Raw genomic sequence first — 27,583 nt, forward strand, 5'->3', positions numbered from 1 at the left:
TTAAGGCAAAACAAGAGAAGTGAGTGCAGTAGTTGTAAATAGAGGACTGCCATAAACATAGTTGGATCATAATTTAAGAGCAGCCGAATATACAAAATTAAAGAAAATGAAAAACAAAAGAAAATCAGCTAACCGAATCACTAGTCGTCATCTCATCATCCGATCCAGTCTCCGACCCAGCCTTTCCATCCTCGCATTCACCGTGTCTAAGATTAGCAGCTGCCAAACGGGCGCGAACTTGCTCCAGCTCGTGCTTCAGTTCCATGTACGGGACCTGTCAATCAGAAAGAGCAGTTGATCCTTAGCATTGCATTTCAGCATTCACATAAATGCATATTATACATACCCTCCATTCATTGCCTGCTTCCACTAAATATGCTTTCAGTGCAAGCACCAGGTTGGTCAAGTACTCGGCCTGACAACGAGAAATCTGTGGGAAAAATCTAACAATCAGTGAAGGCAATAATCAGAAAATGCAGATATCATAAAAGATACTTACATGGGTGCACTCAGGTGGTGCAAATGAAACCGGAAGAGAAGGCGTGAATGGTATGACACGACTCGTGTAATCAGAAGGTCCCCAATAATGTACATAAGCATCCGGTAGATGCATCAGTGCACCAAACCTTGCAAAAATTTAACAAGATAACAACCTTAACAACATCTGAACAACTAAAATTATCAAGATACTCAGTTTACATACACAGCAAGTAATATAAAAATAACTTTGAATGCCTACATCTTACCTAGGATCCTCCTTTAACTCAGAAGGTTTATACAGACTGACGTTGGATTCAGCAGCGCAGTCTGTTTCCATCCACTCCAAGCCACCGATTTTGGGCGTAATCTCAGGAGTTTTGTTTACTATCCAATCATCCATTGGATCGATCTCCTCAGCCTGTAGGCCACTTTCAAGTGTGTTCTGCAAATGCAAGTTATAGTGAACATATGTCAGATCATCCAACTGTTGTTGCTCGACATGATTCCTTCCATTTAAGAGAAGCTTCTCAGCCAATCCTCTCTTCATCCCATATCGCATTGCACCATCGCAACTCTGGCTCAAAACTCTTATAGCAAATTTTTGCAGCTCGGGATGCTGTTTTCCATAGGTAGACCACCACTGAGCTGGAAGAATATTGGCTCTCTTGTCAATGGCACTCCCCTCGTTGAAAGATCCTCTTGCATGTCTGTAGTCATCAAGTTGTAAAGATATCAGATCCTGCGTCTGCTGATCTTTAACCATTCGAACAATGCAGCACAACAGGCCAAAAGAAACCTCTGCATCACTATAGAAATCAGTTGAATAAAACAGGCTTGGGTTTAAGTAATAGCCTGCTGCATGTAGAGGGCTATGAAGATAGGTATTCCAGATTTCATCAATTATTTTCCAGAAAGGAATATACTGCGATTTCTTGTTTTTTAATTGTTCTCTGATAGTTTCCTTGGTTTGATCCATGGTTTCATATATGTATCCCACTTGAGGTTTATCAGGCTCAATAATTAGGCGGAGAAGAGGTATAGCTGCATTCACGGTCATTACAGCTCCAGTCCAGAAAGAAAGATCTTGTATCAAATTAGCCACTTTCTTGCCCTCGGGACTGAAAGACCATACCGAGGTCCTCCACTCAGATGATGCGAACATGTCCTTTAAATTCTTCTCTTGGGATATCATATTCTCTAATGTCAAGAAAGGCATTGCAAACTTCATCTTGGATGGCTTTATTAAGTCATAGCTATTGGTATGATTTCTCATAAGCTTCAAAACCTCCTCATTTTCGTAAATAAACTTTGTGATGGTCTTTGCCTTGTCTATTATGCCCTTAATGCAATCAAGATTCCCTATCTTTTCGAGCATGAGCTTGATGCAATGTGATGCACTAACACTCCAAAATACCATCTTTTGTCTGTTCATAAACTCCTTGCCTACGGCCCCAACCCAGCCCACTGTTGAGCATGCTACAATTTGAACTACATTATCAACCCCAACCTCCTCAATAACTCTATCAAGTAACAACTGCAAAGCATTTTCATCATTTTGAATAGCTGAAACATCAGCCGAGCGAAGATAAACAGGACCCTCAGGGCATTCCACCACAAAACTAACCAGGTTTTGACCCTTCTCATTGATCCATCCATCCAACAAAACACTGCATCCGCTACTTTCCCATGAACGTCTAATATGCTTCACATGTTCTTGCATCTCTCTCATTTCATTCCGTAGAATCCACCCTTTCAACTCCTGAAGAGTAGGGATCTTAACCACAAAATAACCAAGAGTTGAATTTAGCATTCTCTTGAAGCTAAGAGATTTGGCATTGCTGAGATCAATACCTGTTTCAAATAAGAACTTGCCTATGCATCTTTTGGCATGCCTTGATGATGCGTCCTCTTTTTCTTCTTCACCATTTACCGCTAATCTTGCATCTGGTCCTCTGTTAAAAACCTTAGAAATTTCCGTCATGCCATCATGTAGAAGAGAACCAGGAGTTTGACTATCTTCAAGCTTAATATGCTTGACACCATTGGAGGGAGGAGAACAATTTCTCTTCCAGTGGAAATTTCCAAATGATTTCTTCACATTTTCCGGAACTTTCACACAATGGACTACATCAGTTCCTATACCTCCTAAGTGGTGCTTAAGACGGGTGCTGGAATTAACCTCTTTACCGCAATAGTTGCACTTAACTCTAGGCCTCTTATTATTATAACGAACAACGGTACCATGATCATAAACGTCGATGCCGGTGGCCATTACTCTACATGAAAAAGAAACAACAAAGGACAAGCTTTAAAATGCTAATTCAAAAGATCTCAGTGCATTAATGTCTATATATTGTGCTATCAGCTAGCTTCCACAGCAAATTCATTATAAATCATACAAAACAAACACAAAAAAATCTATACTATTCTATAATCCTGAGCTCCACAAAATCTTTTAACCTGGTTGTGCCACGTGGGCTCTTTCAAATACTGACATGTGTACTCTCAGGCCATTAACTGTGGCACAGACAAAGGCGTTGCATTAACTCTGGCACAGACAAAGGCGTTGCAGAAATTAAACCATACACAACCGTTCCGCGTCTTTACGCCTTCTTCAGCAACCTCCATTGCCCATTACAACCTCCATCGCCGTTACAGCGTTACACCGTTACACCCATTAGCTATTCAACTTCCATCGCCCTTTACGCTCATGACATTCCAGACGGAACGACTTCAATGGGCTCCAGCCTCATATATGCGGCACCATATATATTCGAAAAAGACAGCAGCAATCGTCTTCAGCACCCAGAAAAGCAAAACGTTTTTAATCGTCTCAATCACCCACAAAAGCAGAACGTTTTCAATCGTCTTCGTCACCCAGGAAAGAAAAACGTGGGAACCCAACAATCTCGGCAACCCAGGTAATGTTAAATTTAGAAGTTCCCAATTGCTTTGTTGTACCGTTGCTCCTTACATAAACTGCTTGATAAAATGGGTTAAGCTATTACAGCCGTTCTTTGTATATTCATATCGATTACATTGAACAGCTGTTTAGAATACAGAGTCATTTTAACTTATTGCGTGCCGTAAGTGTATTACGAGATCATTTTCCCCTGGATTAAAGCTCCCTGTTCATTTTACTGGGTTAATCAGTTAGTTGACGAAAAAACAAACTTCATTAGCTAGATGAATGCAATTGAAATTTGTTTAATTTCAGTCGGATTAAAGCTGCGTGTTAATTTGGCTGGGTTAAACAATTAGTTGACGGAATAGCTTGAATGCGGTGTTGTCTAATGGTTTCAAGACCAAAAGATCAATTTCTATGAGATTTTTGAACGGCGTGTGATGGCTGTCAAATGGGTTTTACGTTATGACTTGGCTTACTTTCAAGAAACAGATAAAACTCGTCTTATAACTATAGCCTCCGAAATTGCATTACCAATTGCAGGTCCATATGGTTTAGATTATTCAGTTTTGCTTCAATAACATTTAATTAGACCACACATAGGATTTTGCATCCCTTTGAAATGTGGTGCTCCTCAGTTATAAATATGATTTGTTATGTGTTTTATGTATTCATTATTTACTAAATTAGTCTTTCTCATTTCTCATGTCTGCACTATTTGCTCTTGATTGATTTCAGCATTCTGGTTTAAAAGAAGTTATTAAGCACATTAGAACACATTATTAGTTTTGATTATTAGAGTTGTCTATCTAACTTGTGATCATATCTAAAAATTTATTTAAATATGTTTCTCTTAACCGTGCTTGCAGAATTTTTAATCTTGTTTATGATATGCTCATATATTATTATTTCAGTAAAAGTTATATAGGTAACAGAATCACATATTGCAACTTTTGAGATTGAATTACATATATACACTATGTCGATGAGTTTTACGACTCTCAAATGGGTTTTACTGGGTTTTACGTTATGAGTTGGCTTGCTTTCAAGAAACAGATAAAACTCGCCTTACAACTAGAGCCTCCGTATTTGCATTAATATGGTTTAATAATAGGTTCAACTAGCACTGCAAGTTTAAATTTAATAGACTTCACGCAAAATATGCATTTGGCGATGATATAAGGTTTTATAGAGATACAAAAACATACAGAAGGAGATTGAAAAATTAATATTGGATATCAAGGTGAAATTGTTTATTATGTAGTCAAACACACTAACATATAATTTTTAAAAGCAATCTTTGCAGATATGAGAAATTTATATTCAATCTTTTTGCATTTTGTAATGGATTCATGCTTTACTTGGAAATTTATATCCAGTGTTCTACTAAATGGGTACAGGCATTTTAAACAATTATAGGGAAAAAAAATGCAATTGCAGAGGAATAAATTGAAAACCATGAAGCAGAAAATACTGCTGCAATTATCACCATTCATCATTTGGTGTTAATCACATTTTATTCTCAAACGACATTGACATGCTTATTACAATTGCAGAGATTGATTGTAACTAATATTTCTTTCTTGTTTCTTGCTTTTCTCAGGTTCACGTATACAGGATATTACATGTGCTCTGGGTACTTCGGTAAGCAATACTAACCAATTACTTACGCGTGTTGAGCTATAGTTCTCATGCGTTTATTGCAACCAACTATTCGGTTTTCTACATTTTGTTAGTCAATAATTTTCCATAGAACTCAGCTATGACAATCACATTTTATCCTCAAACGACATTGACATGCTTATTACAATTGGACAAATTGATTCTAGCAATTGCTCTAAAAGTTAGAGAACAACCATAAGGAAAAACAATATCAGCGCAATTCATTCTTCATAGCAGGTAGTAAGACAACTTTATATTATTTTGTGTTTTTTCCTTCACCTTTTAAATATTATGTCCGCGAAAATGAAAAGTGAAATCGTATTTTCCAAGATTACAGCTCCCAACTAAACAAGCATTCAGATATAACTTGATTTGGTATATTAAATATGATCGTAATTCCTTTTTTTTCTCAGTTTATTTCCCTTCTATTTGTTTCTACCTTCAGTATCTCATGTTGCTCCAATAAACTTAACAGTTCACTCTCCTTAGGGTAAGCTTTTTTGTTCAAAATAAATATAGACCTAAATAGAAGGCCTAAGTAGAAGAGCTACGATAAGCTGCTTTATTCAAAATGAAAGAAAAAATGACAAAAAGGAAAATAGGCATTAAAGTACATTCAATAAAAAACCAAGCTAGGATTAGCTAAGTGTTCATGGTACTCAAGCACTACATGTTCAGGTTTAAAATTAACATAACATAGCATACTTATATAGATTGTGTTTTTTCATTTCAGTGTTTACAGCATTGCAATGGACAACATCATTGCCACCCATGCTCGAAATAGAAGACGCTTTGTTTTACATGAAAAAAGAGCAGCTCACAAACTTAAAAAACATGGAGAATTAATTGGCATAAATGCAAAAAAAGCAGGTATTTTCCATAGCTAAAATCTGAACAAATTTATGGTTACCTTGTGTCTTGAATTAATAGTTTTTGAATACTTATATTCTTATACTTATACAAGAAAAAAATGGCTCTACTCCTCCTAACATATCACTTTTTTTGTTTTTTGATTTATTCCTTACAAAATTTAGACATGAATAAACGAACTTTAAATTATTACATACTAATTCCAGGAATGGTCCTGCAACCCAGCCCCATTGGAAAAAACCGATTTGTTGGAAACGTTGAAAAAACTGATGCGAGTTTTAAAGCTAAAGAAGCTCGACAGAAAAGGTCATTAGTTTTAAAGGGGAAAAAGGACAATAAGAGGAAAGATCATGTGCATTTAGTTGGCACAAGCGCTACTTGTCTAGGTACTGTTTCAAACTTGATTTCTGTCCGTTAATATTTTATACTTGAACTGTTTAAATCTTATTATATACTTGACATATGTTGTACTCATTTAAAAACTGCAGAATTATCTAAAACCATGGAACAACTAGCCAATCCTGTGGTTCATCGGAAAAGACAGAAAAAAAATAATAACAACATGACAGGTGAGTATCATATTTTGGTCTGAAAAATTACTTAACAGAAAACTTATCTTAGTTGTTTATTTCCACGACTTAAACAAATTACACTGAACTTGCAGGTACCCTTGATAAACCTTGGAATTTTGGCCGGCCTACCTGCATTTGCAAATATTGTGGAGCAATACTATGGTTTCAAGAGAGGACATTGAAAAGCAAAATCGTTAAAGATCCTAAGTTTTCTTTGTGTTGTATGGAAGGTCGCGTACAGCTGCCTCTATTGCACGATCCTCCTTTATTCTTGAAAAACTTGCTTAATGGCGTAGATCGACAAAAGACTAAACATTACATGCAAAATATTCGGATGTACAATGCTATGTTTTCTTTTACTTCCATGGGTGGCCGCATAGATTGTGACATTAACATGAAGCGTGGGCCTTTCATTTTTAGACTTAATGGACAGAATTTTCACTTAATTGGGTCATTAGCTCCAACAGTGGGTAAAAAACCGTCCTTTGCTCAATTATATATTCATGACACGGAGAATGAAATTCAAAATCGGGTAACCCATTTCAAAAACAAGGTCAATGGCACAAGCGTAATAGACTTAGAAATCGTGGAAGGTTTTAAAAACATGCTTGATGACAATAATGTGTTGGTTAAATCGTTTAGGATGGCTCGAGACATACATTCAAATGATCAAATAACACACGTGAAGTTACGACTGATAAGAAAACGGTGCAGGGATGGGAGACTGTACAACATGCCTACTGCTTCAGAAGTTGCAGCATTGTTAATCGGTGATTTCAGTGAGGAAAATGTTGAGAGAGACATCATAGTGGATCATCTAAAGGATGGACTGCAAAGAATTACAGAATTACATCCATGTTATATGTCTTTGCAATATCCAAATATCTTTGTGTATGGGGAGGATGGATACAGGACTGATATCTTGCATAGAAGTAATGAAGAGTTTGACAAGTATAGGAGGAAAAAATTAACAATGCGGCAATATTACGCTTTTCGCCTTCAGTCACGAAAAAATGAGGGGATGAGTCTTCTTAAATCAGGAAGGTTGCTACAACAATTTTTAGTCGATGCTTATATGGCTATCGAAGAAGAGCGTTTTCGGTGGATCAGATACAATCAACCAAAGCTAAGGTGTGACTTGTATTCTGGTCTTATGGATGCTGTTTCGCGAGGCGATAATGATCCTAAAAGAATTGGCAAAGGCATAATATTGCCATCAAGCCATACAGGTAGCCCTCGATATAGAGTCCAGAGTTACCAAGACGCAATGGCTATTTGTCGTTGGATAGGTTATCCTGATCTTTTCATTACTTTCACTTGCAATCCTAAATGGCCTGAAATTCAATATCTACTCGAAGAATGCGGCATTGACGATGAGGATAGTAAGGTCATGGCGACTTGTAGAGTTTTTGAAATCAAACTGCAAGAGCTCATGAGAGAACTAAAGCATAAGCAACATTTTGGGCGTATTGCTGCAGGTATGTCCTCCTAATTTTTTAAATTAATAAGTAAATAGACATTTTTATGTTTATTAAATTAGCTGTTAATTTAACATTTAAAATCAATTTTTTTTAAAAGTCTAAATTGCATCAATAAAGAGTTAAGTCAAAAAAAAACATCAAGTTTGTTAGACTTTTCCCGGTAGAGAAAAACATTATTCAAACTTAAATGGTAGCTCAAGTATTAAAGAAGCTAATAAAGTCACTATAGTCACGAGTTGATATTCAAAACTATTCAACCTACTTCATGACACGTCAAGAAAAATATATTAACTAATTAAACTTGACATAGCAAAAATACACTATGAGTTGCATCTACAAACGACCTCTTCTAATTATTATTTTTCTCTCATTGTAGTCTCAATAACCGTTTTGCCCCCTTAATTCTTGTGATTTGTACCTGTGCACATAGTTTTAAGATGGTTGCATTTACCACCAAAATTAGCTTCTTACGTTCCTTATGACAGTTTGCAGCGCTCATTGCAGCCATTTTTCTCAATTATATATCCATCTGTTTTTGTTTTTTTGGGTTTGAACAATCGGCCATTAGTTTCCATTGTTGTATTTAGAGCCTTTCTTCAATGTGAGAAGCAATAGCTTGCATATAAGGGTGAGTTTACTAATTTAACTGTTCTATTTTGGTTTTAGTTCAGGTAATTTTTAATGGTTCATTTGGTTAATTAAGTCGATTCAGTTAACAAAATATCTTAGTTTGATTACAGTTAAGTGCTCTTAAATTTGACCAACTGAATATCTAATATAAGTTTATCGGTTTATTCAATTTAACCAGCTAATTCGTCCAGTCCCGATTGTATTTTTAAGATATGCAATTTTGATTAAAGCTATAAATTTGATCAGTTTTTTAAAGAGATGAAATTAAAGCGAGAATTTGCTCACCCCTATTTAAAAACTGCAGTTAAAATGCCTTATACCATTGCTTTGTGCTTTTATAAATGTTATCAGCTTTATTATATGACAAAATGATAAAATAAACTAACAGTTTTATATGTTTTAAGTGATCTTTTTTACTGGAGTAAAAACACAATTTACCTGCATTTCCTGCATACAAAAGACATTATTTAAGTTGAGCACAATTTAAATTACCAAATTAAACGTATATACTTACAAATGCTATCAACTTTATTAAACGAAAAAATAATAAACCGGCTAACAATTTCATATGCTTTAATTTTACTTTTTTTTGCTAGAGAATAAACATAATTTCCTTGCATTTCCTACAGTTCTATACACCGTCGAATTCCAAAAGCGCGGTCTTCCCCATGCACACATTTTATTGTTCTTGCATCCAGATGACAAAGAACCTACCCCTTCCCATATTGACACAATGATATCAGCTGAAATACCAGATAAGTTCACTGATCCTGACGGATATGAAGCAGTTGAAAATTTCATGATACATGGTCCTTGTGGTATTGCAAATATCAATTGCCCATGCATGGTCAATGGAATGTGCAGCAAGCGTTTTCCTAAAAAATATTCAGAGGAAACTATGTTGGATGATGAAGGTTTTCCAATATATAGAAGGCGGCAAACAGATGTGTTCGTAGAAAAGAAAGGAATCAGATTAGATAATCAGTTTGTCATCCCATATAATAGAAACTTAATTGTGAAGTTCCAAGGGCACATCAATGTTGAGTTGTGCAACCACTCAAGGTCTATAAAATACTTGTTCAAGTATATAAATAAAGGACCCGACCGAGCTGCTGCCGTAATTGAAACAACTTCCACAAATGAAAAAACAACAAACGGGGGAGACTCAATTACACAGGATGAAATTAAAAGCTATCTTGATTGCAGGTATATATTAATTCGTAACCGCTTTGCACATGTCATTGTAAAAAGAGAGAAAACCTACTAAACCTAATTGCATTTTATTTTCAGATACATTTCAGCTACAGAAGCATGTTGGAGGATATTTGAATTTGATATGTTCTATAGAGAACCTGCAGTAGAAAGACTACCTTTTCACCTGCCTGGAGAACAAAATGTGGTATTTGGTGAATGTTCAACTCTTGATCAAGTTTTAAATAATCCAAATATTTGCAAAACAAAGTTAACTGAATGGATGAAAGCAAATTCCTTGCATGAAGATGCAAGAACCTTGACATATAGTGAGTTCCCAATGAAATGGGTTTGGCATGATAAGGACAAAGAATGGAAACGAAGAAAAAATGGAAAATGCATAGGCAGAATTTACTTTGCCCATCCATCGAGTGGGGAGCGTTACTACCTTAGAATGTTACTTAATGTCGTTAAAGGGCCAACTTCTTTTTCTAATATCCGCAAAGTGAACAAGACGATCTATCCTACTTTCAAAGCAGCATGCTACGCTCTTGGTTTACTTGATGATGATAGAGAATGGACAGATTGTTTAATTGAAGCTTCAAACTGGGCAAGTGGGGATCAACTACGCCAATTATTTGCAACAATATTGGCACACTGCGAAGTAGTTGATGTCGCGGAATTATGGTCAGCCAACTTCACAATTCTAACAGAGGATACTCATTATATATTGAAAAATAAGTATAGGCTGGAGCATTTGCACTTAAACGAAGAACAAATAACCAACTTTGCATTAGCCGATATTGAGAAAAAATTGAAGCAATTAGGGAAATCATTGTCTGATTTCCATGGAATGCCACTGCCAGAGAGTTCATTGCTAAACGAAGCAAAAAGTAGTTTGATTTTTGAAGAGATGGATTACAACACAATTGAAGAAGAAAAGTTGCACCGACAATATTCATCGGGTTTAAACACAGAGCAACACAAAATTTATGATATCATACTCGATTCGGTCATGACCAACAAAGGGAGAACCATTTTTGTAAATGGTCATGGGGGAACAGGTAAGACATTTTTATGGAAAGCTGTAATCCACAAATTGAGATCTGAGTCTAAAATAGTGTTGCCAGTTGCTTCATGTGGAATTGCAGCCGTGCTTTTGGCTGGTGGCCGAACAGCCCATTCAAGATTCCATATTCCTCTTGATTTACATGAAGATTCTAGCTGTGACATCAAACATGGAACTCAGCTAGCCGATTTACTCTTGAAAACTGATTTAATCATTTGGGATGAAGCACCAATGGCAAATAAACATTGTTTTGAATCCTTGGATCGAAGCCTTAGAGATATTTTTCAAACACGTTTCTCTGGCAGTGCAGACAGACCGTTTGGAGGCCTCACAATAGTTCTTAGTGGTGATTTTCGACAGATTCTACCAGTTGTGCATAAGGGACAAAAGTCAGACATAATTAAAGCTTCAATAACTTCATCATATTTATGGGAAAGCTTTGAAGTTTTCAAGTTAACACAAAACATGCGATTGCTAACCCATGACACAGATTTGAGTGCTCGTAAAGCCATTTTGGATTTTGACGAGTGGTTGCTTTCAATAGGGGATGGAACGACAAAAGATTTGGAGAAAGATGATTTTGTCACTATTCCCGAAGATATGACAATTTTTCCAGAAGAAGACCCTATTGCAACAATTGTGAATACAATCTATCCAAATTTAAAGTTTAAATGCATGGACGATAATTATTTTGAAGACAGGGCTATTTTGTGCCCCAAAAATGAAGATGTTTGGGCAATCAATGACTTCATTTTGGACTTCTTGCCGCAAAACTCAACAACTTACCTTAGTTCTGATTCCATATGCAAGGCATCTTTCGGTATAACAGATGGAGACATTCTTTATCCAACAGAATTTTTAAATACACTGAAATTTACTGGAGTCCCAAATCATGAGTTAAAACTGAAATCCGGTGTGCCTGTTATGCTTTTGAGGAATTTCAATCAATCATTAGGCCTTTGCAATGGAACTAGACTTATTGTCACCTACATGGGAAAATGGTTTGTGCAGGCAAGAGTGTATTCTGGGAAGAGCAAAGGTGTCTCTGTTCTGATTCCGCGCATCAACATGACTCCAAATGAATCAAAATGGCCATTCAAGTTGAAGCGAAGACAATTGCCCTTAGCTGTATGTTTTGCAATGACCATTAATAAAAGCCAAGGGCAATCATTCACACAAGTAGGTTTGTTCTTACCGAAACAAGTTTTTAGTCATGGCCAGCTTTATGTCGCATTATCTAGAGTTACATCTCGAAAAGGATTGAAGGTTTTCAACTTTGACGATGATGTTGAAGAACCATCTATGGTGAAGAATATTGTTTATAAAGAAATATTCACTTCTATCTCTTACTCAAATTAGGCAAGTAAACTATCAGAATTACCGCATATTTACTTTAAATTCAAATAAAGTTTAAGATTGTAGATTTTTCTAATGTTTACACCTTCTTGGCACAGTACTTTGACTGCAAAATTGGAAGCTAAATCAGCAAAATTGGAAGATAGACCATGAAAATGGGAAGCAAATGAAGGGAATGACACAGTGATGGTAAACTGCAGCACCTGTTAGAAATGTGTTTTTGTAATTTGTTTTGATTGTTGTTTTACTATGTTTGTGGTGAAATTTGTTGTTGTTTTGATCTGTTTTAACTATGTAGAGTTTGCTTAAATGTTGATGGATTGGTTTGGTTAGCTATAAATTTCCTTTTGTTTAAGCTTTTGATTTCTATGGTGGTGCAGTGGTGTTCAGTATTTTTTAAAAGATCTGCTTTAAGTATTAGAACATGGAGTCTGTAGCTTTTTTTGTTTATTGTATAGCAGAATTGTCAAGGCAGAATTTACCATGATTGTCAAGGCAGAACCACATGTTTTTTGGCACTTGCGCAAATAAATTATGCAAAAGTTAGGTACAAATATAATATGTGTTTGTTTAAAGATTATTATACGGCTATTATCAGGCTTTAATTTCAGATTGTTGTAGGTACAAATATAATATGTGTTTGTTTAAAGATTATTATACGGCTATTATTAGGCTTTCATTTCAGATTGTTGTATAAACTACGGGTTGATACAAATAATTATATATAGAGAGATTTTAGACAGTGTTTTTAATTAAAATTCTGAATATACAATATATTTTATATTGAAATTTTAACTTAAAATGATACTTTAATTAGTTAATGTGCTATATAATTTATGGACATATCATTATAAAAACAGCTAACATTGAAATATAATAATTAAAAAAATAAAGTGTATTTCTAATTATATTAAATTATAAATTATAAATTTTACACATTAGTTAAAATGATGATGAAGATTTACAAATAAAACTCTTTAATAATACATATTGATGGTAAAACAAAATTAAAGATTTAGATTGTTCTATAAACAATAGGTCGATGACTGAAATTAAATAATAATATAGATTTTTTACAATGTTGTAAATTAAAAATCTGACTATGCAATATTTTTTATTGAAGTTTCAACCTAAATTAAATTTTAATTAGTTGATGTGTATGGACATATCATTATAAAAATAGCTCATAGTATGGAAAATTTATAGTAGTGATGTGATAAAAATTCTGACTGCAAAATTTACAAAGTATAAATTTTAGGGCTATTGGCGAAATAAATTCTAACATTTTATTTTTAGTGATTTAATTCTAACGTTTTAAACGTTACGAAACAAATTCTAACCTTTTTTATTTTTTCATTTAGTAGCCTTTTCGAATTTCGGTCATTTTGTCAGCTTTTTAATGCTATATAGTGCAAAACCGCAAAACGTTTAGATTTAATTTGCACAATTGAAATGTTACGATTAAATATGATAATAACATAAAGGGAGTGGCTCCCCTCAAGTTCTCAATTCCTCCATTTCCCTCCATTCCACCGTTAGATATATGACACCACATTAAAATTTATCCAACGGTTTTTATTTTATTTAGTCATTTCTTTTTTCTGAAACTTCTACAAATCTCTCTTATTAACCTAAGATCAAAAAGTGGTAATACACATTTTCGTCTTCATAAAAAAAAATTATACGAACCCAGCACACTAACTGTAAAAATTGAACATAAAATTCATATAAATTTGTTACAGAATTGAGAATACTAATAACAAAATTTTGATAAAGATTAGCTTTTGAAGAAAAATAGAAAAAAATAATAATTTAAAACATCTAAACATGCAATTCAATTAATTGCACGACAGACTAAAATTTCAAAAATTAGCTTTTCAAGAAGAACATGTAAAGCAAATCTACGCTTTGGGTATGAAACAACAGGAAGCCAAAATTAAAAAAATCAATTCTTTATCTTGATCCGAACTTTGGCACACAAAAAAAAATTATTTTGGCGCTTAATTTGATAGGGATTGGAAATGCAAATTAGTAATTTTCTAATCTTAAATCACTAAATAAAATATAACCGTTGGATAAATTGTAATGTGGTGTCATTTATCTAACGGTGGAATGGAGGGAAATGGAGGAATTGAGGACTTGAGGGGAGCCACTCCCTAATATAACTGCTATATATGCAAAAAATCTTCAAAAAATATTGAACTACAAAATAAAAATTTAAAATATTAGACTTAAATCAGTAAAAAGGTAAAACGCTACTATTTGTTTTGCCAGTACCCCAAATATTACAAGTTAGTTGAAATGATCAGGAATATTTTAAAATTAATTCTTCAGAGATATATATTGACTGTCAAAGAAAATTAAAAAAAAAATTATAAACTCTTTTCTATCTAATCTAAATTTTTTAAATATAAATTGTATATTTAGATAAGAATATTGTTATAAAAATACACAAACAAATATAAATAGAAACATTTTTTTTCATAGTTGCCTGGTTTAAAACTTTAAATTATTAGTTTTAGTTTACTGTAATTTATATAAGAAGTAATTGAATTTTAATTTAAACTGTTATATTTAATCAGATTAAAACCTTATAGTATTTTAGTAAGAAGATGAAGGTACATAGCATTAAATATAGCATGCTCTCTAGAATCTCAGTTTTTTTAACTATAATGTTTTTATGCATGATGTATATATATGTACAATTTAAAAAAAACTTCTAATATATCTTTTTAAATTAAAATAATTAATTTTATAAAGATAAATGAAATTTTATAATATATTAATATAATACAATCAAATTAAATTTAAAATTTAGAAAAACTTTTCAAATTCAGTAATAATAAATATTATTAATATATTATAACATTTTATTTATATTGACTCATCAAACTCATTAACTCTCTTAAATAACATTTTCATTTTATCTTCTCAAATTAACAAACTCTCAACGTAAAAACATATTCATTAACTCTCTTAAACATTCTTTTTCATCTCATCTTTTTAAACATATTGCCAACATAAAACCATTTGTTTGCTCTTCAAAATGAACGATGCAACAAACAATTAATTTGGTATCCAAAAACAAACAAACTAAATAATATTACCCAATAATCTGTAGAAGTTTAAACCCGCAAAGATTAATTTCAATTATTTATTTTGTCTTCACATTTTTTATCAACTTACAAAATACATCATTGTGTTTGTCTTTAAACCTATCATATTCCTTCCACTTATTATTACGTTTTATGTTTTACAGCACACTCCTAGAAAAAAGCCCACTACACTCCCAAAATTAATATAACATTAAATTTCTCACCTAAACATAAAAAAAAAATTAACAATTAACAATTATTCTATAAAACTAAATAATTAAAACTTGTACAACTTACACCCTATAAATATCAACAAATAATATAATCTAAGATACTTAAAAACACAAAATTACAATGTCTACTCATAATTTATCACTTCTAAAACATTTAACTTCAACAGGAGATGAATGGATGATCAAGGTTCGAGTTGCACGGATATGGGACTCCATGAATGTCAAATTGGATAATGAAACTATAAGTTTTGACATGATCCTAATAGATGAAGAGGTAATTTTATAATTATATTTCTTTAATATTAATTTCACTTGCTTAATATTTGCATAAATTTTCATTATAGGCCAATACTATTCAAGCTACTGTCAGAAAAAATCAAATTTACAAATTCAAACCTCTTATAGAAGAAGGGAATATTTATGTTTTTAAGAACGTCAAGACATGTACCGTTTCGGGAGACTACCGACCAGTCCAAAATTCTATCAAACTATTTTTTTTACTCACTACTACTGTTAAGAAGGTTCAAGATCATCATTCAACGATTCCAATCAATCGATTCCATTTCGCAAGTACACAATTATTGGAATCCAGATTGAATCAAAACACATTTCTAACAGGTAAACATTAAAAAAGAAACTTAAGTAAATTATCACCAAACTAATCACATCCTCAATGCATAGATTTTTCAATTCATATTATTTAATTAATCTTTACCCATAATGAACAGATGTTATAGGGTCTTTGATCTCTATTACTTATTAACCAAGATATAGCAAATCATCTTGAGTCAACTAAATGGAGTAATAAGGATGATAATTGGAGTAATAAGGAAGTTGACCAAGATTTGATTTGCTTTCCAGAACAAGAAAAGTCTGGACACCAAGATTTAATTATTCTTCCAAAAAGATGAAGAATATCTACTTACCAAAAGAAGAGGAATTGTGTAGAGTAAGGTAAGAAGTTCTATAAAGATCCAATCACTACATTATAGGAAACCAATTGAATGACTCTCTGCTGTAAATTAGCTGTGTAATTAGTACAGTATAGTTGACTACCTTATTTATAACAGTCTATATAATTCTGTAATTGTGCAAACAAAAGTATTATAAAAAGAATTCTCCTTTTCACGTTTCATACTCTCTTCTATTTTTCTTTATGGTATCAAAGCCATTGTGAGACAAGAGAATTCTTTTTTTCCATGGCTTCCACAATATCACTCAATGTTGCCAATTTCGTCACTCTCAAACTCACACCAGAAAATTACCCCCTATGGCGAGAACAAATGCTTGCTCTAGCCGAAAGTCAAGATATGGTCGGGCTTCTCACAGGAGAGAAAACAAAACCCATCATGTACACCAACACCACAACAGAAAAGTCACCTTCAAATGAAGATACTGATATACAGTTTTCAGAAGAATTTCTCAGTTGGAGAAAAAACGATCGCCTCCTACGTGGATGGATCATTGGAACACTCACCGAAGAAACTTTAGGTCTGGTCATCGGTCTAGACTCATCACAATCAGTTTGGAACGCTTTAAAAGAAGCGTATGCCCAAGACTCACAAGAACGTGAGTTTACTCTTCGACAACAACTTACATATCTCAAGAAGGAACCAAACCACTCCTTAGCTGAACATTTGAGAAAGTTTAAAAGCATATGTGATAGCCTAGCAGCCATAGGTAATCCTATACCTGACAAAACAAAGGTCTATTCCTTACTTGCAAACCTCGGCCCCAAATATGAAGCTTTCACAACAACAATGCTCAAACCTCCAATGCCGTCCTACACCGAAGTTATTTCGCTGTTACAAGGCTTTGAACAACGAAACTCTTGGATTGAAGAATCACACTTGCCAGCATATGCATTTTATGGACAACGTAACCCAAGTCGACAACAACAACAAAATCGCAGCAACCAATTTACATCAAAAGGCAGAGGCTTTCATGCTACAAATAACAATTTTCAATATTCTAATTTTGCAGGAAATAATGCTCACACTCCGAGATCGCTGCAAAGAAGTACCCCTAGACCACCACCACCTGGAAAACGAAGGATGACTGCCACTGAAAGAGAAATGTACAAAGATGAATGCTGCCAGTTTTGCGGCAGGCAAGGTCACATCGCAAAAATCTGTTGGAGCCTCCCCGATCAAACGAACAATGACGAACTTCCTCAAGCCCTTGCAGCACTCACTATGGACACCTCAATTCCTGACACTGAATGGACCACCGACACCGGAGCCTCGCATCATATGACTGCACAATCTGGTATGCTTACTAATCTTAAAAAATATGTTGGCAGTGATTTTGTGTTTATTGGCGATGGGTCTTCTTTAAAGATCGATGCTATTGGTGATACATTAATTTCTGACGGTAAGAACAAATTAATGCTACGTGATGTACTACTGGTTCCACAATTAACTCGGAATCTACTTTCAATTAGTCAATTAACAACACAATATCCTGTGAACTGTGAATTTACTGATGAACTATTTTGTGTTAAGGAACGAACAACAGGCCGAATCCTACTAGTGGGTCAGCGTAAAGGAGATCTTTATGTTTTATCCAGGATGAAAGAGGCAAATTTTTCTACAAGACAAAATACAGGAACTGAAGAGCTATGGCATCAGCGACTTGGACATCCGCAAACCTCTACTGTTAAACTTTTGGAAACTAAGAAGTTAATTAGTGTTAATTCAAATAAGTCAGTTGACACTCTTTGTGAAAGTTGTCAATTGGGCAAACTTAGCAAGTTACCTTTCAATTTATCTAGTTCTGCAAGTACGAATGTTTTTGATAAAGTTCATTGTGACATTTGGGGACCAGCTCCTGTTTTATCTCTTGGAAGATTTCGATTTTACGCATGTTTTGTTGATGATCATTCTCATTATATGTGGCTAATTCCTCTTCGTGCTAAATCTGAATTTGTTGATGTTTATTTTTCATTTGAAAAGTATGTGCAGCGCCAATTCAACAAGAAAATAAAAATCTTTCACTCCGATGGAGGGGGAGAGTTTGTCAATAACCGTCTTCGCTCTCATTTTCAGCAACAAGGAATTGTGCACCATCTTTCATGTCCTTATACTCCTGAACAAACGGGAATTGTTGAACGACGACACCGTATCATTAGAGAACTTGGGATGACTATGATCTTTCATAGTGGTGTACCAAATTCTTTATGGGTTGATGCTTTTTCCACAGCAGTATTTTTAATTAATCGTTTGCCGTCCTCCTCGTTAGCTTTTGATACTCCTTATTTTCGATTATATGGCTCTAACCCACAATATTCCATGTTACGTGTATTTGGTTCTAGATGCTATCCATACACATGGAACACCAAGAAAAATAAATTTGATGCAAAAACTGTTCCTTGTGTTTTTGTAGGATACAGCAATCAACATAAAGGATATCGATGTCTTGATCCATTAACACATCGATTATTTGTCTCACGACATGTGCTGTTTGATGAAAACAACTTTCCCTATAAAAAATCAACTAAATCGCCAGCCTCACTTCCATGTTTCACTGATTTTTTGGATATTTCTCCCTCACTACCTGCAAATCCACCCCTCACAGTAGATACACCTCTACCAAATCCATTATCAAATAGCACAATCCCTGAATTACCCACTCCGCATATTTCAGTAGTCGAAGATGATATGTCTGATCTTGCACATCCAAGTGATACCACCTCATTGGACTCGGTTGACACAGACGATACTCCCGCCATAGGTAATTCATCTCCAACATCTGTTTCCTTAAACTCTAATTCTTCTTTGCATGTTGAACAGGTCCAACCAACTTCTATAGTCACTCGTTCTCAGCATGGCATCCACAAACCTAACCCACGCTATGCTTTAACTCTTGAACGTGGCGGTATTCCTCATGAACCACGCAGTGTCAAATCCGCCTTGCAACATGATGGTTGGAAACATGCTATGCTTGAAGAACTCGATGCTTTACATAATAATAAAACTTGGGTCTTGGTACCCCGAGAACCCCACATGAATGTCGTTGGCTCAAAATGGGTTTTCAAAGTAAAATTGAATGCAAATGGTACTCTTGATCGGTTAAAAGCCAGGTTAGTAGCGAAAGGATATCATCAAGTTGATGGCATAGACTATACGGAAACATTTTCACCAGTTATCAAACCAGGTACGATACGTTTGGTTCTTAGTATTGCTTTGTGCAAAAAATGGGACATCCGCCAACTTGATGTCAAAAACGCTTTCCTCCATGGTTTCATAAGTGAAGATATTTTTATGGAACAACCACCTGGCATGCATGATTCCAATTTTCCCTCTCATATTTGCAAACTTCAAAGAGCTCTTTACGGTCTTAAACAAGCTCCTCGAGCTTGGTTTGATCGGTTTAGTTCCTTTTTAATTAAACATGGCTTCTTTTGTAGTTTGGCAGACCCATCATTATTTATTTTACACTCATCACTTGGCACATTAGTTTTATTGCTCTATGTTGATGACATGCTTTTGACAGGATCCAGTTCGCATCTTCTTAATAGTTTTGTTCAACTATTACATTCTGAGTTTGCAATGAAAGATCTTGGCCCTATACATCATTTTCTTGGAATTGAGATTCAACGGGGTCATAATTCCCTTCATCTATCTCAGGCTCAATATGCCTACTCTATTCTTGACAAAGCACAAATGATTGACTGCAAACCAATGAACACGCCCATGGAGTCTAAAACTAGAGGATTTCAAAATAGCAAGGCATCTCCTGATCCTTCACTTTATCGTAGCATCGTCGGTGCCCTCCAATATTTGACACTCACTCGTCCTGATATTTCTTTTTCTGTCAATTATGTTTCTCAATTCATGCACTCTCCATCTTTTGCTAGCATGAAAATGGTTCGCCGCATTTTACGTTATGTTAAGGGCTCAATTAATCTTGGTTTATATTTAACTGGTGATACTACACTTGATCTTTGTGGTTTTTCTGATGCAGATTGGGCAGGCTGTCCAACTACACGAAGATCTACCACTGGCTTCTGTACATTTTTAGGGCGGAATATTATTTCGTGGTGTGCTAAGAAGCAACCCACTATTTCTCGTTCAAGCACTGAGGCCGAATACCGTGCTATGGCTAACACTGCTGCAGAATTGACTTGGCTCACATTTCTTTTGCGTGATCTCCGTATTTCTCAATCACAACCGCCAACCTTATTGTGTGACAATCTAAGTGCGTTACATATGACTATCAATCCTATCTTTCATGCTCGAAGTAAGCACATTGAATTGGACTACCATTTTGTACGTGAGCGGGTCTCTATGGGACTGCTTGTCACTCGACATATTTCCTCTAATTTACAACTTGCAGATATCTTCACAAAGCCCCTTTCTAAAACTGTCTTAAATCAGTTTCGACACAAACTTTGCCTTCAATCTCGGCTCAGTTTGACAGAGGGTATTAACCAAGATATAGCAAATCATCTTGAGTCAACTAAATGGAGTAATAAGGATGATAATTGGAGTAATAAGGAAGTTGACCAAGATTTGATTTGCTTTCCAGAACAAGAAAAGTCTGGACACCAAGATTTAATTATTCTTCCAAAAAGATGAAGAATATCTACTTACCAAAAGAAGAGGAATTGTGTAGAGTAAGGTAAGAAGTTCTATAAAGATCCAATCACTACATTATAGGAAACCAATTGAATGACTCTCTGCTGTAAATTAGCTGTGTAATTAGTACAGTATAGTTGACTACCTTATTTATAACAGTCTATATAATTCTGTAATTGTGCAAACAAAAGTATTATAAAAAGAATTCTCCTTTTCACGTTTCATACTCTCTTCTATTTTTCTTTATTACTGAGTTACAAGAAACAATAGCTAGAGGAAGAACTACTACTAAAAGGGAAATTTGCATACTCGTGGATAAGTAAGTATATTTTACTTTTTAAAAAATTCAAAATTCAAACTCCAATTTCATCTCATATTTTTTTCTTCATTCATGTATTTTATTTGATAACATGTCTAATGCGTATACAGAATAGAGAAAGTTCGCATCACGTTTTGGGGAACAATAGCAACAAATTTTGATTGGGATGTAGTAAACAGCAAGTCGGGTCCTTTCATAATTGTAGTTACATCTACTACAATTAAAAAGTTTATGGGTACTTCTGCAAAATAAAAAAAATATTACAAATTATATATAGCATAAAAAATTACCATGGCACTAATGTGGATAATTCTAATTGACAATGCAGGTCAATACTCCTTATCATCAACAAGTGCCACCAAAATATATGTCAATCTGCAAATTCCAGAGGTCGACAAAATAAGATGCAGGTACCTATTCAATTATTTCATTATTCAATTTTTTTTTCTTAATAGTACAGTGGATTTAATTTTAACAATTATATACAATAGAATGCCACAACAAGAAGAAATTATCAAAGTTACTCCTACAGCAACAGCTTCTATCATTCCAATTGAAGAACAAATGCTTGCTAATAGGAAAACAATAGCAGAAATTTTACAGCTACAATGGCAACCGAAAGCTCAGGTTTCATTCAAATATATTCAGTTTTACAAATTTAAAAAAAAAAAAAACTAATTTTGTTTACATGTTTTAATATAGGAACATCAATATACTGTCATGGCAACAATTGATGCCATTAATTCAACATTTGGTTGGCATTATACTTCTTGCAATTCTTGCAATAAAAAACTAGCAATAGAAGATGGAAGTCAAATATGTAATACTTGCAACAAAGCATGTGCTTACCCCATCTCCAGGTGATAATATTTCTACTTATTATTAAATATATGTATAAAATTTACTAATATATAATAATTATTCTACTAAATTAACAGGTACAAAATACATCTTCAAGTATCAGACATAACAGGAACTACAAGTTTTGTACTTTTCGATAAAGAAGCAGAACATTTACTACATGTCAATGCAACATTGCTAATGCAAAAACAAGGTTTCGGAAATTTTGAAGTACCAAATTTAATCAACAATTTGTGCGGAAAAAAGTTTATCTTCAAAATAAAGGTCAATGATTACAACCTCAAACAAGGTTTGGAAAATTATTCAATTTCAAAAATATTCAATCCAGACCACACAGCAAACAAGGACACCGACAATTACATTGAAAGAAAGGTAATCTTCAAATTTTAATTAATAAAAAAACTCATTGTTCATTCATTTCTATTAGTCATATTAATTAATTTGCTTTTTTCTATATAGGATAACATTAAAAAAGAAAAAGAGGATGTCATTAGGGTTCAAGATTTAAGGGATAATCTCAATTTGGAAGAACATGAAGAAAAAATGACGGATGAGCAGACAACAAGCGTATCAATAGAAGAAAGTGTCACAGAGAATGCTACAATCCAAAAACAAAAGAAGACACCAAAAAGAAAATTGATCAAAAAAGAAATTGAAACATCACATGTAAAAATTAAAAAATTCCATTATTCATTTACAATAATACGTACAATAATTACATTTTCATAATAACATCATTTATATTTAAATACAGGATGTTATCAAAGAAGATGCAACAAGCTCAGAGGATGATCAAACATTACAAAAATTCAAGGAAAAAGCAACTTCCAAGAAAAACAGAAGAATCAAAAAAGTCAGGAAATTCTCCCAAACAATTACTGATAATAGTGAAGAAGACAAATAAACAACAAATTCAAATTTTTTATTAGGAAATTACATTTTACATGTGTTCTATATTATATTTGCATGGTTTTCGTTTGTCATAGTGATTTATTTACAAAGTGTATTATTTTTGTGTTAACAAAACTGTTGATTAATGTTAAGCACTTAAGTTTTGTTTAGATTTATAATCTGATTTAACAAATATGTCATCATATTAACTTATAAGGCTATCAATGTGAGAGTTTGTTTATGGACATATATGATAGCTAAAAAGACTCAACATAGAAAAGAATATGAATTTAGGTGGTATAATAACATTGTATATAATAGCAGAGCAAGTATTAAAAATAATGTATCAAAATAGGTGAATTTATAATTAAATTCGAGTATAAATTGTACACATTACTTTAAATGACTATAAGGATTACAAAAATAAATCTGTAATTCCTAATCTAAAAAAGAAAAATTGTACGTCTAGAGATAGTCATTCATTTATAAAAATACATTAAAAACTATAAATATAAACATTCTTTTTAATTGTTAAATAGTTTCAAACTTAAAATTATTAGTTTTAGTTTACCAAAATATTTAAAAAGATTTTATTAAGATGAAGACCTATATTTGTTTAGAAAATAAACATATATACTTTAAATGAGTTTAAAACATTATAGTTATTTAGTAAGAAGATGAATGTACATTTTAAAATAAAAACAAAAATTTATAAGATTTTTACTTCATAAATAAATACGTTACATCCTTCCTAGCTAGAATCTTATTTCCATTTTATGTTTGTTACAATTGTGTTTATTGATGTATATATATGAACAATTTTTAACAACTTTAAAAATAATTTTTAAAATTTTAATAATAAAATTTATTAATGTGAATGAAATTTCATAAAATATTGATATAAAATAATTAAATTTATTTATAAATTTTGAAAAAACTTTCAGATTCCATAACTAATAAATGTGATTATGTGCTATAAAATTTCATTTACATGGACTCCTTAAACTCATAAGCTCTCTTAAAAATTATTTTCAGTTCATCTTCACAAATTGACATGCTGTCATCATCAAGCCATGCTCATTAAATCTCTTAAATGTTACGTTTCATCTCATAGTGGGTCTTCAAACTTAATTGTGCAACAAACAAAAAAATCAGTAGCCAAAAAAACAAATAAAGAAAATCACCCAATAATCTGTAAAAGTTAAAACCCACAAACTATAAAAATTCATCAGCTTCTCTGATTTATTTTGTCTTTAAATTACATAAAATCAAAAAAAGTTCATTGTGTTTGTAACTTAGTCAAATAAACAAAATGGGGATAATAACTTACGGTTTCAATTATTAATATTGAGCAAATCAATCATATTCCTTCGAAAAATTAATATAAAAGGACATTTAATGTGTTAATACAAGTAAATTAAACTCTACAAATATTTACTGGCTCATGTAAAAATATTACAACAAACTCCTAAGAAGTTGCCCACTCAACATCCAAAATCAAAACGGCCATTAAATTATCAGGTAACTCCTGGATCAAAAATAAATTTCTGATAATTTTTTTATTAAATAAAATAATTAACACCTTCTAATTGGTTTTCGTAGTACTATCATTTACAAAAAAACAAATGGAAACTCATATTCACTTAATGTAGTATCGGGTTTAGAAGTTTACATCCTATATGTCTTTTCATTTGTGCACATTTAATTTAATAAGGTTGGTTAGGATATAATCAATTGCATGAACTAGATATCATAACATCCACACCGTCATTTAACTTTTGGGTTACTTTCTCAGTTTAATATAAAATCACTAAAAAATGACATGTAAAATATTTTACTAATTTAATCAATTCAAAACAAAATTATAAAAAAAAGCCAGATAGAATAAATATTAAACTATCATTAAACAATAGAAAAAAACACACAAAGCATCACAGACACAATTTTTACAATATTTTTCAAAAAGAAACTCAAAGGCCATAATAAAATTAAATCACAATCAATAACCTCAAAATAATTAGCACTCATAATTTATATTTATGGCTAATTGATGAATAATCAACAATGCACAATATCCATATATAAATACATTGTATATAAAACACGTTATGGTATCACAACAATAAAATATCCTAACAAAAAGTTACAAAATATCAACATGAAAACCACCAAATATGCAATTCAGCAACTACCCAATGACATTATTACGTTAATTCTTATAATGTTGGCAAAAACTAATTTCCATGCATACATTACGATGACGATCAGGTATGAATGACTTATAAATTTACTTATTTATTTAGTACAATGCATTTTTTGCTTATTTCTTATTGTTTCACAAACATATTACAGCTCAAAAGGTTTCTATTTATTGGGTAATGAAGATCATGTGTTGAAAGAGATCGATCTTTCAAACTCTTATCTGAAATTTTTGAAAATGACAAAAACAACAACAAATTTCCTTTGTCGTCTTCTAGCGGCGAAAAATAAGAGTGCGGAGTATATACTCGGAACAAAATTAATGTTTTCGTCAACAAATAAACGAGAAGGATTGAAGCTACTTAAACAAGCGACATCAACTGCAAATCCTCAATCGCTATATACTTATGCCATAGCCATGTCGCTTGGACCCTCACACAAAGGAGTCAACATATTCAAAAAAATATTTGATAATACTTCAAAAAAAATCGAGATTCCAAACTTCCGAGACGGTCTTCGTCAGTTAATTAAGTACAAACATTTGCGCCATGTACGTTTAGCCATCAAATGCAACTGCAGAGAAGATGGACATTGGGATAAAAATTGGATGACGGTACACTATGAAAAACAATTTGATTTAACATGTATTTTATGTGCTTTGGATGTTGAAATTATGAAGCTGAAAACAGGAATCATGTAAGAATTTGCATGTAATCTTTCGGTACAAATAAAACAATTTTCTACTTTTATTTGTATTCTTTTATAAAACAAGTTAATTACAGTTAGAACAACTTTAAAACTCTTCAAATTTCATATATTTTGCAAGTTCAACTAGAACTAGCAAATTTACCAAAAAAAAATTAGAGTTTTAATGAAAAAAAAAATTAATATGCTCACAATTTGTGTGCAAGTTTATGCTAGCCATGCATTTGATTTGGATACATGTGTTTGAATTTGAAACTTTAGATTTCAATTATTAGAATAAGGCAAAAGCAATTGGAGATTTATTATTACTTCCCCTTGTCGATGGATTACATATTCACATTCAAACATAGAATAGATGATAAAGGAAGTAGAGAATAATTTAGAGTTCTGTTTTTCATAGGTACTACCTGCTCAGCTTTGTCCGTGTTTTTATTCATTCAAATGGGTTTTCAGTTTTAGGGAAGGCAGATAAGTGAAACGGCAAATTGACATGCACTAATTCTTGAAATTACTAACCTTTACGGCTTCTGAAATGCATGCATGTGAAGTACCATTTGATATGTATTATGCATGTTTACTTATATGGTTGAGTTGAGATGAATTCACAATAAGTAATATGATTCTCTCAATATTTAAACTCATAATATTGTTGCTTTTCAATGATGAAGTACAAAAAAATATTCATTTTGTTATTTTTCATTGATGAAGTGCAAAAAAATACTACAATTTAACGGTTTAATAGTCCATCATTTGCCGATTTATGTTCAATGAAACAAAAAAATAAAATAACTAAATAAAATATGTTAATAAAAGTTCGAAAAAAATAATATATACTGCAAAAAAAAATTTACAAATATTTAAACAGTAAAAAACAACTCAAATAATATTACAATTTTTTTTTAAAAACAAAAATTTACCGACCCGCGCAACGCGCGGGCATCGACCTAGTTGTATATAACACTCAGGAAGTGGATCATATCCTATCCCAAGACTACTGAGTTTAGTAAGCTCAAACATGAGTTAGCTAAAAGTTGGCAAGTAAAAACTGATCCTTTTTTATTATAATGATCGATAACAATCATGGGTGAATTTCAAAAATGAAAGCACAGAATTGACAACATTTTGGGAAACCATAAATCTAAAAAATGAGTAAAGATGGAGTCTTTTATCAATCAAAACACCAAAAATGTTAGTCTTTTGAAAAGTGATATACCTGGTGAAGTCTTAGGTTCAAAAAACATAAATTTTGAGAAAGAAATCAAAGCTAACAAATTTTGATATACCTGCTGCTGCTGCAACTTACTTGTTGAACATCAAACAAGAAAGAAAAATGAACAAAATGGGAATGAAAGGTTTAAGCATGCAAGTACCTCAACTGTACACATAGACATTCAGAACCCAACTCAGGCTTTCCTTTTCTCTTTTCTTTTTGTTTTTGTTTTTTTGTGTGAGATGATCCTTTTCTCTAAACGGTGATAGACTCTA

At 32.8% G+C, this 27,583-nt stretch overlaps 3 protein-coding genes across 4 annotated transcripts; 2 read left to right on the forward strand and 1 right to left on the reverse strand.

The window, feature by feature from the left end:
* On the reverse strand, positions 1-27,578 carry LOC126669212 (uncharacterized). Its single transcript, XM_050362620.2, has 5 exons — positions 27,469-27,578; positions 747-2,756; positions 500-626; positions 347-430; positions 1-274 (listed from the first exon to the last, which is right to left on the reverse strand). The coding sequence occupies exons 2-5, from the start codon at positions 2,750-2,752 to the stop codon at positions 125-127; spliced, it is 2,367 nt and encodes a 788-aa protein (XP_050218577.1). The 5' UTR covers positions 2,753-2,756; positions 27,469-27,578; the 3' UTR covers positions 1-124.
* On the forward strand, positions 2,994-12,571 carry LOC126669211 (uncharacterized). Of its 2 annotated transcripts, XM_056104841.1 has the most exons (9): positions 2,994-3,401; positions 4,989-5,029; positions 5,781-5,917; positions 6,124-6,303; positions 6,406-6,486; positions 6,582-7,967; positions 9,230-9,806; positions 9,891-10,855; positions 10,943-12,571. In XM_056104841.1, exons 3-9 carry the CDS (start codon positions 5,797-5,799, stop codon positions 12,217-12,219), a joined length of 4,587 nt encoding a protein of 1,528 aa, XP_055960816.1. In that variant the 5' UTR covers positions 2,994-3,401; positions 4,989-5,029; positions 5,781-5,796; the 3' UTR covers positions 12,220-12,571. The 2 variants fall into 2 exon arrangements, with proteins under 2 accessions (XP_055960816.1, XP_055960815.1); XM_056104840.1 differs by having other exon boundaries at positions 9,891-12,571.
* LOC126668559 (replication factor A protein 1-like) lies at positions 21,120-23,207 on the forward strand. Its single transcript, XM_050361748.1, has 8 exons — positions 21,120-21,166; positions 21,553-21,677; positions 21,771-21,852; positions 21,934-22,069; positions 22,145-22,302; positions 22,381-22,675; positions 22,763-22,969; positions 23,058-23,207. Exons 1-8 carry the CDS (start codon positions 21,120-21,122, stop codon positions 23,205-23,207), a joined length of 1,200 nt encoding a protein of 399 aa, XP_050217705.1.
* Positions 27,579-27,583: the final 5 nt, after the last annotated feature.

This window comes from Mercurialis annua, linkage group LG2 (assembly GCF_937616625.2).
Source record: "Mercurialis annua linkage group LG2, ddMerAnnu1.2, whole genome shotgun sequence".
In the NCBI taxonomy this organism is placed as follows: Eukaryota; Viridiplantae; Streptophyta; class Magnoliopsida; order Malpighiales; family Euphorbiaceae; genus Mercurialis; species Mercurialis annua.

Coding starts and splice junctions, on each gene's coding strand:
- LOC126668559 (XM_050361748.1), top strand. CDS start 21,120: ATGAAGAATATCTACTTACCAAAAGAAGAGGAATTGTGTAGAGTAAG. Junction 21,853..21,933: donor GTCGACAAAATAAGATGCAG/GTACCTATTCAA, acceptor TATATACAATAG/AATGCCACAACAAGAAGAAA. Junction 22,070..22,144: donor AATGGCAACCGAAAGCTCAG/GTTTCATTCAAA, acceptor GTTTTAATATAG/GAACATCAATATACTGTCAT.
- LOC126669211 (XM_056104840.1), top strand. CDS start 5,797: ATGGACAACATCATTGCCACCCATGCTCGAAATAGAAGACGCTTTGTT. Junction 5,918..6,123: donor CATAAATGCAAAAAAAGCAG/GTATTTTCCATA, acceptor TACTAATTCCAG/GAATGGTCCTGCAACCCAGC. Junction 9,807..9,890: donor AAAAGCTATCTTGATTGCAG/GTATATATTAAT, acceptor TTTTATTTTCAG/ATACATTTCAGCTACAGAAG.
- LOC126669212 (XM_050362620.2), bottom strand. CDS start 2,752: ATGGCCACCGGCATCGACGTTTATGATCATGGTACCGTTGTTCGTTAT. Junction 627..746: donor GAGTTAAAGGAGGATCCTAG/GTAAGATGTAGG, acceptor AATTTTTGCAAG/GTTTGGTGCACTGATGCATC. Junction 431..499: donor CACCACCTGAGTGCACCCAT/GTAAGTATCTTT, acceptor TTTTTCCCACAG/ATTTCTCGTTGTCAGGCCGA.